The sequence below is a fragment of the Thalassophryne amazonica genome, chromosome 20 (assembly GCF_902500255.1).
Source record: "Thalassophryne amazonica chromosome 20, fThaAma1.1, whole genome shotgun sequence".
NCBI lineage: Eukaryota > Metazoa > Chordata > Actinopteri > Batrachoidiformes > Batrachoididae > Thalassophryne > Thalassophryne amazonica.
Window position 1 is genome coordinate 51850899 of NC_047122.1, and position 15036 is coordinate 51865934.

The 15036-nt window shown below is 41.8% G+C and overlaps 1 protein-coding gene across 2 annotated transcripts in view; it reads left to right on the forward strand.

The window, feature by feature from the left end:
• The window catches only part of ppp1r9a (protein phosphatase 1, regulatory subunit 9A), a 139200-nt gene that overhangs the window by 44754 nt on the left and 79410 nt on the right, over positions 1–15036 (forward strand). For both annotated transcript variants that reach the window (XM_034160178.1, XM_034160179.1), the window contains exon 3: positions 12958–13090. In XM_034160178.1, coding sequence (XP_034016069.1) covers positions 12958–13090 — 133 coding nt within the window. The remainder of the gene's footprint in view (positions 1–12957; positions 13091–15036) is intronic.

A 15036-nucleotide genomic window follows, 5' to 3' on the forward strand; every position in this document is an offset into this window, starting at 1 on the left:
CATCTACTTTATTTGTAGTTGTTGCTGCCTTTTCAATAAAGATGGAATTACAAGTATCCAAAATGGCTGCATATTGCATGGTTGTTGCCGCATTCACCAGATTACTGAGCCATCTTGGGTCCTGTATGAAAACCACCTAGGCAGATAACCAGTAACATCCTTACTTCTTGAAAGTAACTATCTGTGTGCTACAGCGAACTGAGTCGTGGGCACATCCTTGGTCTACTCCAGCCATTGTGGTCCTAAATACTGTTACCTGGATCATGCCCAGAGAAACATACTTCATGGCCAAAGCTGACATTCCCTCACAAAGCAAGTTTTACTCCACGTTAAATTTCCCTAAGAAACTGTCCATTTGAAACAAAGTCTTTCCAGGGGTACCCAAGGATCCTCAGAAGAGACTTGGTACAAAAGGCATCCAGTCATTGTCTTATGTCACTTGTTAGTGTCCAAGTCTTACAACCTTACAGTAAGATAGGATGCACCAGGATCGTAAAGATTTGGGCCTTCATTCTCCTGCAAACATATCAGATCACCAGACACCTAAAAAACTTGATGGTGTTTGTCAGTTCAAGGAAATAAGGATATAGTTTTTTTTCAGATTTATTAAAGTAGATGAAATTTGTATCATCTGGATTAGTTTATGTGAGCCATGATATTAAATAATAATTTAATATGATGACATTTACTTGGGTAGTTTAGTGTTATTAGTTTAGTGGTAGTTTAGTGCATAGTTTTGTCTTTTTTAGGCTGTTCTTGAATGCAAGAACACACATTTTAAACCACACTGGTTTGGGTACAGTTGTGTTTCTTGTGTAATGACTGATCAATAACATTTTTTTACACTTCAGAATAGAGATGTGGTGTTGTTTAAATGGTTTTATTGTTTGAGTAAAGTCATATGTATGCTTGGAAGCCTGTAGTTGCCAGCTGTAGACTTGATACTGTACTCTGGATGTTTTTCAACTCTCTGTGGTAATCCAAGCAGCGGGCAGCAGTATTTGGCAGTGCTGCCAAGGTTAAACCCAATCACAGTCAATGCAGTTCCATTTAACAGGCTATCTTTCTTTCTGACATTCAAGTCTCCCTTCAGTTTGAAGACTTTTTGCAAAAACAAAATTAAATTACTGCAATAAAGTAGAAAAATGCAATTGCAATGGTTATGTATGTTTGTGGCAATATCTCCAACACACAAAAAGCAATTTCAATCAAACTTGGTGGGAGAAACCCATGGAATATCCTTTCCCAGCATAGGTCATGACTAGGTCATAGGTGAGATGTCAAGGTCAAATCAGACATCATGTCCTGTCCGCGGTGACACCTTAAAAAAAAAAATCAAAGACTAATTTTAATTCAAATTGTTGGGTTAACTCAGTGGACTGTCCTCTTACAGTGCATGTAAAGCCCTGGTCCCACCGAATAATGAAGGATGAATAATGAGCCACGTATCATGTTTTTTTTTGTTTTGGTACGAGTCCAGTTATTCAACAATTGTGGGAGAATAGTGGCTCTGAGAAGCTCTTATGCTGCGTTCACACCGGGCGCGATCAGATGGCACAAATTCGCGGGGGTCGCGTGGTGACGGACGCGCCTCCTTCACCCGGTGTGTCGCTCTGCTTTTGCTGCGGAAATTCGCCCCGGTGTGTCATCAAATAAGAGGAGCTTCCATTCCGCTCGCCGGCTCCGGTTGTCAGTCAAGTTAACATGACGGACCTTGATCACACGGAGCGAGTTGTTGTGGAAAGCTCCCAATACAGGGAGTATCATTATTTGCTGCAGGAGCTGCATCTGGATGACGGCCACTTTCAGCGGTCCTTCCGCCTCTGCGGGACCCAGTTTGAGGACCTTCTGTCCCGTTCACGAGCGCACATGTAAACAATAAAAAAAAAAGAAACTCCGTTGCTTGCTGCAGCTCGCTCTTCCCCCAAAAAAACTCTGTCATAATTGTGTTTAGAAACCAGTCACCATTTGTTTTATTATACATCTGTGTAGTTAATTAATAAAATATTCTCCACAGACGATTCGCTCACGTGCGCACACATAAAAAAGGAAAAAAACTCCGCTCCCCCTGCTGCAGGGCTGCTGCTCGCTCCAAAAACTCTGTCATAATTCTGTTTAGAAACCAGTCACCATTTGTTTTATTATACATCTGTGTAGTTAATAAGTAAAATAATCTCCATGGACGATTCGCTCGCTCGTGCATGTAAAATAAAAATAAAAAGAAACTCCGCTCCGCTGCTCGCTCCAAAAACTGTCATAATTGTGAAATAAAGGACAAAAGAGACATAAGTCCTGCTCACAGGCTGGCTACCAGATACAGGACATGTTCACATCTTCAGTCAAACTCCAGACATCTCCACGTCACTATATATTCAGTCCCTCATTGGTCATCGCGGTGCGACGAGACGAAAAATTTCAGATTTTTCAACTTGGGGAGGAGGGCAACGCGATGTGATGCGATGCAATATCGCGCCACAAATGCAGCAATCACTCAAAATCGCTTCACTCGCGTCACTTCATTCGCGTCTATTGCGTCGTGCTGCGTGACTTGGCGCCAAAACGCGTTGTTCCATAGGGATTACATGGCAACCTGTCGCTGCTGTTGCTCGCGTCGCGCCCGGTGTGAACGCAGCATAAGAGGCAGATTATTTGGCTGACGAGGCTCATCTCTGAGCGTGGTGCTAATTTCAAGAAGTTCAAAATTTAGCAACAGCAGCATGGGACAGTTTGTCTACAAGGTACAACAAGGACAAACGAGGATTTTAGAGGCATGTTTGTAGTGAGGACAAGGCTGTTAAAAGGACAGGACAGGTTGTTTTGGCTCAGCCCTCTTGCGCACTACAATCCTACCTGCTTTATGCGCCAGACACTGTATATAAAATAATTATTTTGTAGCGGATGAATCATTTTCTGTCAGTTAGGATGTTGAAAACAACTCTTATCGCTTCTGGAATCAGAGAGGACATTTGGAGCTTTTTCCTGTCTCTGTCTTGTGCGCTGAGGTGGAGAACATATTTGGAACAGCCTAAAAGGTAATTATTTGTAATATTTATATTGAGCTTGGTAAAACAGTTGCATGTTCATTCCTTCTTTATAAGCAGCTGCAAAGTATGCTTATGATAGATTTAACATCTTGTTATAATGGATCAGATAAGGCGCACTTTATGCACACTGGCATAATGACATAATTTAAAGCTGTGGAAGAAATAATGCCAGTGAGAAGAAGCGCAGAGGCGATTGTCCAGGAACCCGTGGTTCAGTTCTCACTGGTCTGGTTATGGATGTGTTTTGTTTTGTGTTGTGTTTTTTTTTTGGGGGGGGGGGGGGGGGTGACCCATGCAGTTGGGAGTGTATATAATTAAAACAGCCACCTCATTGTGGTGTCTTTTTATTTTTTTTTGGTCACAGAGAGCTGGGTGAACATGCAGAACTGCTGCATTTAATGACTCTAACACTGGTGAACTGCAGCCTGGCACACGGACTGTACAGGAGCGTCTTTTTTTTGAACTGCATTTAAAAATTGTGAGAACATCTTGAATGGCTGCTGTTAATAGAAAACCCACACTTTAAAGGGACCAAGTGTGGGAGGGCTGGAGGTTTGGACCAAACCCATGCCTAAACGTGCACCAACATGACATCATAATGGCGCTACATGGCTCATATGTGGCTTGACATGGCTCATATGCGGCAACACGAGCCACTCGAGGCTGGACGGGGCTCAAATGAAAGGTCAGTGGTGGCTCCCTAGAGGCTGATACCTGGCACATGTGATGTACTTAGAGGCACATAGAGGCTTCTTCATAGCAGATACGTGATAGATTTATACGTGGGTCATTATTTGAATAATTACTGACAAATCCATACGTTGCTCATTATTCATGGCTTTATTATTTGGTGGGAATAAGGCCTTTAAGGTCATAGGTTAAAGGTCAATGTCAAATCAGAAGTCATGTATGATAGTATGTTAATGACCATTTCTCAGGAGTTACATGAAATATCGAAAAGCGATTTTCTGCACAGACGTATGCTCTCCTGACAAGTGCATGAGACCTCTGAGGTCAGTGATGTCACATGATGACGTCAAGCGAATTTGAAAAATTACCTGTTGTTGATGAAGCACCGGAATCGTCCAGGTGCCATATTTCTCTGTTGTGTTTTTTGTTTTCTTATTATTTTGACTTGATATTCACCACACAGAATGAACATTGTTTTTCCTCTTCAGTTAGGCGGTCGTCAGATAATGTGCAAATGTGTAGTCCCTGGTTACAGTGCCCAAAACATTCAAGATTCCTTATCTGTCACTCTTTGTCTGCTTCTCTTTCACCAACTTTCTGCCTTCCTCTTCCTATTTCCCTTGTGCATGATGTTTCATTTGTCTTTTCACTCTCTCACCCTCCGTGTCGCTCACTTGCTTTTTCACTTTATTTGTCGCAGATATTTTTGAATCCACTGCCCTTTTCTTGTCTTTCTCCATCACTGCCCCACCTCCTTTCATTCTCCACTTGGCTTTTTGCACCGATCTGCCCTCATCTGTCCTCATTTCTCTTCATACCTCCTCTCTCTCTCTCTCTCTCTCTCGCTCTCTCGCTAATGTGTTTGCAGATAGTACACAGTGACTGAGAGAGACTATTAGAGAGTGCACTGACTGCCAATGCCAACATCACACCCAAGTCGTCCAAGACGCGCAAGTGCTGGTGTTAGCATTGATCAGCAACACGTCTGTGCACGTCTGTGCAAGTGTGTGCGCCTGCATGGAGGAGTGTTTGCGTAGCTATATGCTGACGTGTGGCTTTGGCGTTTTTTTATAATTGATATCTTGTCAGTGTGAGTATGTCTGGATGCGAGTTCCTGCATGTGTGTGTGTGTGTGTGTGTTAGGCTGTTGATCACACTGAATGATTGACAAAGGTCATGGATAGAACTCACAAAGGCACACATGCAGAAAGGAATAAAACCTTTAACACAGGGGCATCATCGATAGAACTCAACATCTTGATCCCCCAACCAGCCCTCCACTGCAGCAGTCAGCTCATCGTCATCCTCAAATCTCTGACCCTGAATGTATTTTTTCAGCCTGGGAAAAAGGTGGAAGTCGCTAGGGGCTAGGTCTGGAGAATAGGGTGGGTGAGGAAGACATTCATAGTCACACTCGCGCACAGCATCCATGGCAGTCCAGCTGGTGTAGACTGGTGCGTTGTCCTGGTGAAGCAGAATGCCACGACTGACATTGGAGGGTATGTCTCTTCCACACAGTGTTATGACTCAACAGTTGAAGTGCGCAATATGATCCTACATGAAATGAGTAGCTATGGCATTGATGTAGATCAGATGTGATGCATTGTAATATCCGACTGGGAAAAATGTGCAAGGTTCAAAATTTTTTTGACATCCCCTCGTACATGCACATTGGGGGTGGGTGATATGACCTAAAATTAATATCAGGGTAATTTATCTTTTTGGACTGTAATGGTAATATATCATGACATTACATGTAATATATGACCCCTTTAATTATCTTTTTGGGCATGAGTTTAAGCAGGACTATTTTCACTTTCAAGCCTGCTCCTTTAAAGTTAGGATCTGGATGAAAAACTTTACAGTTTCACCTTTAACATATCCACAGGTGTGTTAAATTAGCAATCATTAAATTAGCAATCATTATAGTGTACATGAGTGAACAGGCAGTCCAAAAGCCTGCTGGTTCACACAACACAATCACAGCTTAACAATATTTCCAAGACTGTTAAAATATGTATAAAAATTACTTTATAGCAAGTTACAGCTATAAAATAAGCATTTAAAAGGGTGATTTTATTGTTTTGGTTTCCAAATTAATGGATATTTCCTATAATGTTTTTGTTATTTTGTTGGCATCAGTTTTTTTTGTTTCTTCTGGCCTGGCAGGTGTCTTCCCACAAGTCCCATTTCTCACGGTTTTGACAGTATTGCAGGATCCATATCGTGGTGCACCATGCTCCCCCAAGAGCACACCATCAAACAGAGCACCACTTACTTATTCACTGTATCTTCATGAATGTGTTCTTTTTATGGGTGTTTGATCCCATGCCATATCAGCTACATTATGAATTAAATATATAGCTATAAAGGCAGATTTGCTTTGACTGACTTTAATATTTTGAGTTCATGCCTGCACATTATCGTTAATTTCTTTCCAACTCTGCTAAAATATTGATAGATGAATCCCTCATTGCTCATTAGATGAATTTGCCATAACCACGCAGCACTGACACTCGTTTCCATTTCGGCACAAGCTCTCGGGCATTCGCTCTCTTGCTCAGTGACACTACAGCAGGGATGTTGTGATGAGATTGTTTGTGGTCATGATTAATCTGTGTGCTCATTGGAAGTGTTACAGTGCGTGACTGCAGTTCTGGGCCACATGAGAGTAGCGAGCAGCGTTACCACTGATGGATTGACGTCATTAAGCTAAATGTGATGTCTTTACCATTAAATTTTTGCTTGTGAGGGACGATACAAAGACCAACATGTGGCAAATGTCGCTTGTAGTAGCAGATGCAGCATGTGGGGGACATGCAGGTGTTTGTCTAACAAAAAGAAAGCAAGATGCAGCCAAGGTGAAGCTTATGTCATAATCTTTCTTTGCATATGGCCTCAGCATCATGTTTATGAGCATGCATAAACACTATGCATAGTCCACGGGCGCATTTATTCAGCTCCGGCAGCCATCGTTCACTGCACACTGCACTACAGATGTGACAAGTGCGTGCCTGTTCCCATCAGCTCTTGCACAGATATCCACTCCTCCCCTTGTTACAGCGAGAGCGGGCAGCTGGGATATGAAGTGACAGGTGACTCTTACATTGAAGGAACGTTTCCTGTGAGGCTATTGCAGCTTACAGGAGAAGAAATGCAGCACTGTGCTTCTGTGTCACTGTCTGTTGTTGGATAATGGGCTGATTTATGGTAAATGTTACAGTCAGGCTCACAACAGGGGCACACTTTTTTATAATTTTGCATCTTTACAACACCACAATGGAGTTGAAAAAAATAACGCAATGCTAAAATACCCTCGGCCATATGAACAATGTGTTCTTTATAATTTGCAGTTGTTTAATTAATTGTTAAGATCCTGTTGTCTTACATACAATTATTTGTTCATGTTCAATAAAGCCCCTCTATCAATCAATCAGAAACAATACTTATGATTTAATGGCATCTGCAGGAGGCCTTGTGTGTGCCTTGTGTGTGTTGGCCTCTCTTCATTGGCTTCCTGTTAATTCTAGAATAGAATTTAAAATTCTTCTTCTTACTTATAAGGTTTTGAATAATCAGGTCCCATCTTATCTTAGGGACCTCGTAGTACCATATTACCCCATTAGAGCGCTTCGCTCTCAGACTGCAGGCTTACTTGTAGTTCCTAGGGTTTGTAAGAGTAGAATGGGAGGCAGAGCCTTCAGCTTTCAGGCTCCTCTCCTGTGGAACCAGCTCCCAATTCAGATCAGGGAGACAGATACCCTCTCTACTTTTAAGATTAGGCTTAAAACTTTCCTTTTCGCTAAGGCTTATAGTTAGGGCTGGATTAGGTGACCCTGGACCATCCCTTGGTTATGCTGCTTTAGACGTAGACTGTGGGGGGGTTCCCATGATGCACTGTTTCTTTCTCTTTTTGCTCCGTATGCATCACTCTGCATTTAATCATTAGTGATCGATCTCTGCCCCCCTTCACAGCATGTCTTTTTCCTGGTTCTTTCCCTCAGCCCCAACCAGTCTCAGCAGAAGACTGCCCCTCCCTGAGCCTGGTTCTGCTGGAGGTTTCTTCCTGTTAAAAGGGAGTTTTTCCTTCCCACTGTAGCCAAGTGCTTGCTCATAGGGGGTCGTTTTGACCGTTGGGGTTTTTCATAATTATTGTATGGCCTTGCCTTACAATATAGAGCGCCTTGGGGCAACTGTTTGTTGTGATTTGGCGCTATATAAGAAAAAAGTTGATTGATTGATTTGACAAGAATGGAAGTTGTGCAAATCAAAGAATATTTGAAGGTCACCCTCTGTGCATTTGCAGGTATTAATGAAACAAATTTAACTCATAGGACATCTTTGAGTTAGTGGAAGTTAGTGTTAGGGCTGCTCGATTATGGAAAAAATCAGTATCACGATTATTTAGGTAAATACTGAAATCACGATTATTTAAATGATTTTTTTTTTTAGTTACACAATGCATTTATTCAGCATTTCTCTCACTCTAAAAAAAAAATAGTTATAGACAATGTGCGCAAAACCTCCAAATTGAAAATGTACTGTACCTTACCTGTATAAAACATCTGGTGGTGTTGCTGAAGACACTTTTGTCCTATTTTGAAGAGCAGAGATGTTTTCTTTCAACTGGACGTGGTGTTCAGCTCATCAATGGAAGTTTGGTTGTCTGCATAGAAAATGTTCAAAATGTTCCTGATTAGGACAAATAAAAATATTTCTTTAAATATAAAGAAACACTAAACAGTTTATATATATAAAAAAGGGGAAAAAACGGGGAAAAACGATGGAAAAAACACCCGAAAAAATAAGTTATTTAAAGTTAAGCTTTTGTGGTGTCTGAAAAAAGCTGTAGCTTTATTTGGTAAAAATAAAAAAGACTGAACCATTTACAAATTAAAGCGTTCACTCAGATCAACTGTGCTAAAAGGCTAAGCTAACATTAGCCGATCATTAAACCTTCACAGCAGTTCAGTAAACGTCACATTTTATTTTTACGTTATTCTCACCTTGATAAAGCTGCAGAACTAAACTCTGTTGGGCAAACTGGGACTTCGCATATATCCAAAAAGTGGGAGATTTCGGACTGAGTAGGTTTGCTCCATCACCCCGGCTGCCTGCCTCGCTCTGCCCAGGAATGATGCCTGAAGGCCGGCTTCTCCGTGCGGATTGGCTCGCTGTCGCGGTTCGATCGATATCCCACCAAGTTGTCAGTCCTTCCTCGGTCGGCGTCACTCCAAAAAGTAGCTGAAATAAACCTTCTCCCAGCAGGGTGATGGGAGAATCGTTCTACAGCTGTTTTTTAAAGCTTTTTTGTGGTTCAGGTGACGCAAATTCAAGAAGGCGATCACTGAAATTTTTTCAGGTTGTGGAAACAGCCAGAGTGTGACGTAGCAATCCCACCCCCTTGCCGCTTCCGAAGCAACACGTCTGATGTCTTGCGTCTTGGGACACATTGACGGATTGGCCTGATGAAAGGCCCTTAAATCGTTTCACTCGATTATACGAATTTGGAGATCGTTTGATACAAATATCGATATCGCGATCAAAATTCGGTTAATTGCACAGCCCTAGTTAGTGTACATGCTAACGTCCACGCATTGTTTTGTAAATCAGTTCAGAGGTGTTATTAGGTTCCAAAAAGAGCATTTTCAGTTTTAGAAGTGTTTATTTCTCTGTAGCTTTTACATAATATACGAGAAAGGTGTTATTTCTAGCCAAAAATGAAGCAAAGTTAGCAGCTAGCAAAAGCAGGAAGTGACGTCACCACGCTAACATCCGCTAAATGTTTTGTAACTCCTTCCAGAGGTGTTACCATGTCACAAAAACAGCGTTTTCAATTTTAGAAGTGTTTATTTCTTGCTAGCCTTTACATAATATATGGGAAACGTGTTATTTTTAGCCAAAAACAAAGCAAAGTTAGCATCTAGCGACACCAAGAGGTGGCGTCACCACGCTAACATCCATGAGATCATACCATAAAATTAGGTACAGAATGTGACTTTTTAACCCTTTAAAATACCTCTTCAAATATACTCAACAAAAATATAAACGCAACACTTTTGGTTTTGCTCCCATTTTGTGAGGTGGGATGGATTATCTCAGCAAAGGAGAAGTGCTCACTATCACAGATTTAGACTGGTTTGTGAACAATATTTGAGGGAAATGGTGATATTGTGTATGTGGAAAAAGTTTTAGATCTTTGAGTTCATCTCATACAAAATGGGAGCAAAACCAAAAGTGTTGCGTTTATATTTTTGTTGAGTGTAGGTCAAGGTTAGCCATCTTTGAATTTGTCCAAGGTCTGTGTCCCAAGAATGTTCCCTGTCAATTTGAAGACCCTGGCAGTAATAGGCCTGGACCTATGCTGAGCACAGACAGACGGACGGATGGATGGACGAAAAGCCTTCGCAATACCCGATGGCCATATTTGATGGCCTCAGGTAAAAACAGTGGAGATGTGCTTGTTGTGCCAAACCTTAAGCCCCGGTCACACGGCACTAATGGCGCCAAAATGAAACAAGAAATCTGGACTTACATTGACTTTTGGAGACATCGTTTAATCGTCGTCCAGCTTCGTTCCTGTAGCTGGTGCTTTGCCACAATTGTCAAACTGTTGAAAAATGTGAACGAATCCCGACCACATCAATTCATCCATTTTCCGATTTGCTTTCTGTGCTGATGGTTCCTCATCGTTTGCGTAGTTCTCATACCATCAGCGTTCCGTTTGATTGTTGACCAACTTCAACCAACCTCCCAAGTCCGACGTCTTGCAGGAACGTTGTCGATATCTGAATGGATCAATAACTAAAGCTCAGACGAGCTGAACGTGACTCGTCCATGTGTGGGACGAAAATCAACGTTTTCATACATAGTGCAGCAGATAAGTGAATATTTACTGAGGGATCCTTCAAATGGTGATGCAAGCACCAAATTTGGCACACATACTCCTTAGACATTACTCTTTTAAAAATGCTGGGTACCCACGTGAACTTTCAATAGGCGGCCAAGAAGGGGTCAATTGAAGTATTACACAGGGGTTAAAATTTAAAAATGCTCCAGTCATATTGAAAGGTAGTCCATATTATTTGTCTGATCATAAAGATTCCAAAAAGGTATAGTTTGGACTATCTGTGAATGAATGTTCCGGAGTTATGGGGTAAAAACAGCAAGAACAGTGACACTGGTCAGTTTCAATTTGTACAGGGGTCAAAAGTTAAAGTTGCTCCAATTTTGGTAAAAAGTGATGCGAATTATTAGTTGGGTGAATATGGTTTTTAAAAGGAATAGTTTGCATCATGTATCATGCTTAGTTATCATGTTACAGGGTAGCATATGTCACATGTCATAGAATCCAATGGATGCTGATATTGTTTAACCTTTACTTTGCAAACCAAGCACGCAACACAGTCAAAACTATTCCATTTATTAATCCTATTAGCTCAACCAGTAATTTGCACAACGTTTTACCAAAATTGGAGCAACTTTAACTTTTGACCCCTGTAAAAACTGAAATTGACCTTTGTCACTGTTCTTGCTGTTTTTACCCCATAACTCCATAACATTCATTCACAGATAGTCCAAACTATACCTTTTTGGAATCTTTATGATCAGACAAATAATATGGAATACCTTTCAATATGATTGGAGCATTTTTAAATTTTGACCCCTGTGTAATACTTCAATTGACCCCTTCTTGGCCGCCTATTGAAAGTTCACGTGGGTACCCAGCATTTTTAAAAGAGTAATGTCTAAAGCCGCGTTCACACCGGGCGCGATCAGACGCTACAAATTTGCGTGGGTCGCCAGGCGATGGACGCGCCTCCTTCGCCCGGTGTGTCGCTCTGCTTGGGTGGACTTTCGCTGCGAAAATTCGCCCCGGTGCGTCATCAAATAGGAGGAGCTTCCATTCCGCTCACTGGCTCCGGTTGTCAGTCAAGTTAACATGACGGACCTTGATCACACGGAGAGAGTTGTTGTGAAAAGCTCCCAATACAGAGAGTATCATTATTTGCTGCAGGAGCTGTGTCTGGGTGACGGCCGCTTTCAGCGGTCCTTCCACCTCTGCAGGACCCAGTTTGAGGATCAACTGTCCCGTTCGCGCGCACATGTAAATAATAAAAAAAAAAAAAAAAAAAGAAACTCCGCTGCTTGCTGCAGCTGGCTCTTCCCCCAAAAAACTCTGTCATAATTGTGTTTAGAAACCAGTCACCATTTGCTTTATTATACAGCTGTGTAGTTAATAAGTAAAATAATCTCCAGGACGATTCGCGCACGTAAAATAAAAATAAAAAGAAACTCCGCTCCCCCCTGCTGTGGTGCTGCTATTTGCTCCAAAATCTCTGTCATGATTGTGAAATAAAGGACAAAAGAGACATAAGTCCTGCTCACAGGCTGCTACCAGATACAGGACATGTTCACATCTTCAGTCAAACTCCAGACATCTCCATGTCACTACATATTCAGTCCCTGATTGGTCATCGCGGCGCGACGAGACAAAAAAGTTCAGATTTTTGAACTTGGGGAGGAGGGCAACGCGACGTGATGCGACGCAATATCGCGCCACAGATGCGCAAAACGCTCAAAATCGCTTCACTCACGTCGATCGCGTCGTGCTGCGCGGTTTGGCGCCAAAACACGTCCTTACATAGGGATTACATGGCAACCTGTGGCTGCAGTCGCTCGTGTCGCGCCCAGTGTGAACGCGGCATAAGGAGTATGTGTGCCAAATTTGGTGCTTGCATCATCATTTGAAGCATTTTTTTTAGTTATCCGCTGCACTAACAGAAACAATAGCGACAAGAACGTTTTATCAACTACTTTAACCATTTACGTATGCATGTGCACACACGTCGTTGTTGTGAAGACAAACCTGTTGTCAAGACAACCAGATCCCGCAGCTGCAGGTGCTGCACATTGCAGAGGCTGGCTGCAGACTTGAGCACAGACGAGCACAGACTGTTACTTGGTTTGATACCCGCTGGAGGCTGGAGATATTATCTTTTCAAGAGGTAATAATTTTCCAGGGTGGTTTCCTAACCTTTATTTATGCTAAGCAAAACCTGTTCTTCTGTTCAAGCCTTTGGAAGCAACTCCTGACTTTAGTAAGCACTCACAGTCCTACTGCTGGCATAACAGGAGCATTCATCTTTCTCTGTTTCTCTAATATGTGTGATCATATGTGCCCATTTCTCTTCTATTAAAATTCCATATGCTTCCTCTCCAGGTGTTCAACACCTACTCCAACGAGGACTATGACCGCCGTAACGAGGAGGTTGATCCCGTGGCCTCGTCTGCAGAGTATGAGCTGGAGAAGAGAGTAGAGAAGCTGGAGCTTTTCCCTGTGGAGCTGGAGAAAGGTGGGAAAAAAAAAAAAATCCAAGAATATACTCCAGTAGGGTGAGCAAATTTATTCTGACTAATTATGGGCTTGGACCAACCTCAAGTCACCGCCCTGCTCCACAGCCGAGAATGTCAAAGGTCATAACAGCCCGCTTAAACCATCAGGAAGTGTTTTTCCTTTATTAATTGCAAAAATCAACACTTTATTACATCTGCCAATAATGTAATAAAATCATCTGCATTTATTTATTTATCTGTCTGTTAGTATGATTATGTCAAAACTACTGCACAGATTTTGACCACATTTCCACCACAGTTAGATTTTAAACCATGGAAGACTCCATTAAATCTTGGAGCTGATCCGGATCCAGATTCTGGTTCAAGATTTCACTTTATATAGGCTTTGAAGGATTACGTCAAAACTACTTCACGGATTCTCACCAAATTTACACCTCAGATAGATATTAGGCCATGGAAGACTCCCTTGAATTTTGGAGGCGATCCTGATCTGGATTGGGGGACGTCAGAAATCTCAGATTGCTCTTGTTTTCTCATCTCATGCAAACTAATTAAGATGTAAACCTTTTTCATGTGAAGTACCATGGGGTGGCTTATGTTATGATTTGGTGTTGTATGAATAGTAAATAAACTAAATTGAATCCCATATGGGCAATCTGGGGATGAGAATGCACATGGCAACATTTCTGATGACATCTACAATTGCCTTGGAGGAAATAAGATATAACAACAAAACATTAAAAAATATGGACTGGGTTGTGCTGACGTCTAGGCACCTACCATGGCATGATATAATTTAGTGCTGTTACAGTACAGTTGTATGCAAATGTTTGGGCACCCCTGATAATTTTCGTGATTTTCCTTTATAAATCATTGGTTGTCTGGATCAGAAATTTCAGTTATCATATAGCAGACAGTAAGTAAGTCCCTTCGGCTGCTCCCTTGTTTTTTGTACTCGGGGTTGCCACAGCAAATCCAAGGTGGATCTGCATGTTGAATTGGCACAAGTTTTATGCCGGATGCCCTTCCTGACGCAACTCCACATTACATGGAGAAATGTGGTAGGGTAGGGTGGGATTCAAACTGGGAACCTTCCGCACGGAAATCAAGTGCATTAACCACTTGGCTACCACCCCCTATCATATAGCAGACAAACACAGTGATATTTGAGAAGTTAAATGAAGTTTCTAGTATTTACAGAAAGTGTACAATAATTATTTAATCAAAATTAAGCAGGTGCATAAATTTGGGCACCCTTGTCGTTTTATTGATTTGAATACATTTAGCACTAATTACTGGAACACAAAATTGGTTTGGTAAGCTCACTGACCCTTGACCTCCTTACACAGGTGAATCCACTCATGAGAAAGGGTATTTAAGGTGGCCATTTGCAAATGTTTCCCCTCTTTGCATCTCTTCTAATGAGTGGCAACATGGGAGCCTCTAAACAACTTTCAAATGACCTGAAAACAAAGATTGTTCAACATCATGGTTTAGGGGCAGGATACAAAAAGCTATCTCAAAGATTTCAGCTGTCAGTTTCCACTGTGAGGAACATAGTGAGGAAATGGAAGACCACAGGCACAGTACTAGAGAAGGCCTGAAGTGGCAGGCCAAGAAATATCTCAGATAAGCTGAAGCGAAGGATGGTGAAAACAGTCATAGTCAACCCACAGTCCTGCTCCAAAGACCTACAACATGATTTTGCTGCAGATAGTGTCTGTGCATCGTTCAACTATACAGCACACTTTGCACAAGGAGTTGCTGGATGAGAGAGTAATGCAGAGGAAGCCTTTTCTGCGTACACACCACAAACAGAGTCGCTTGAGGTATGCTGAAGCACATTTTGATAAGCCAGCTTCATTTTGGAATAAAGTGCTGTGGACTGATGAAACTAAAATTGAGTTATTTGGAGATAACAAGGGGTAGTATGCATGGCAGAAAA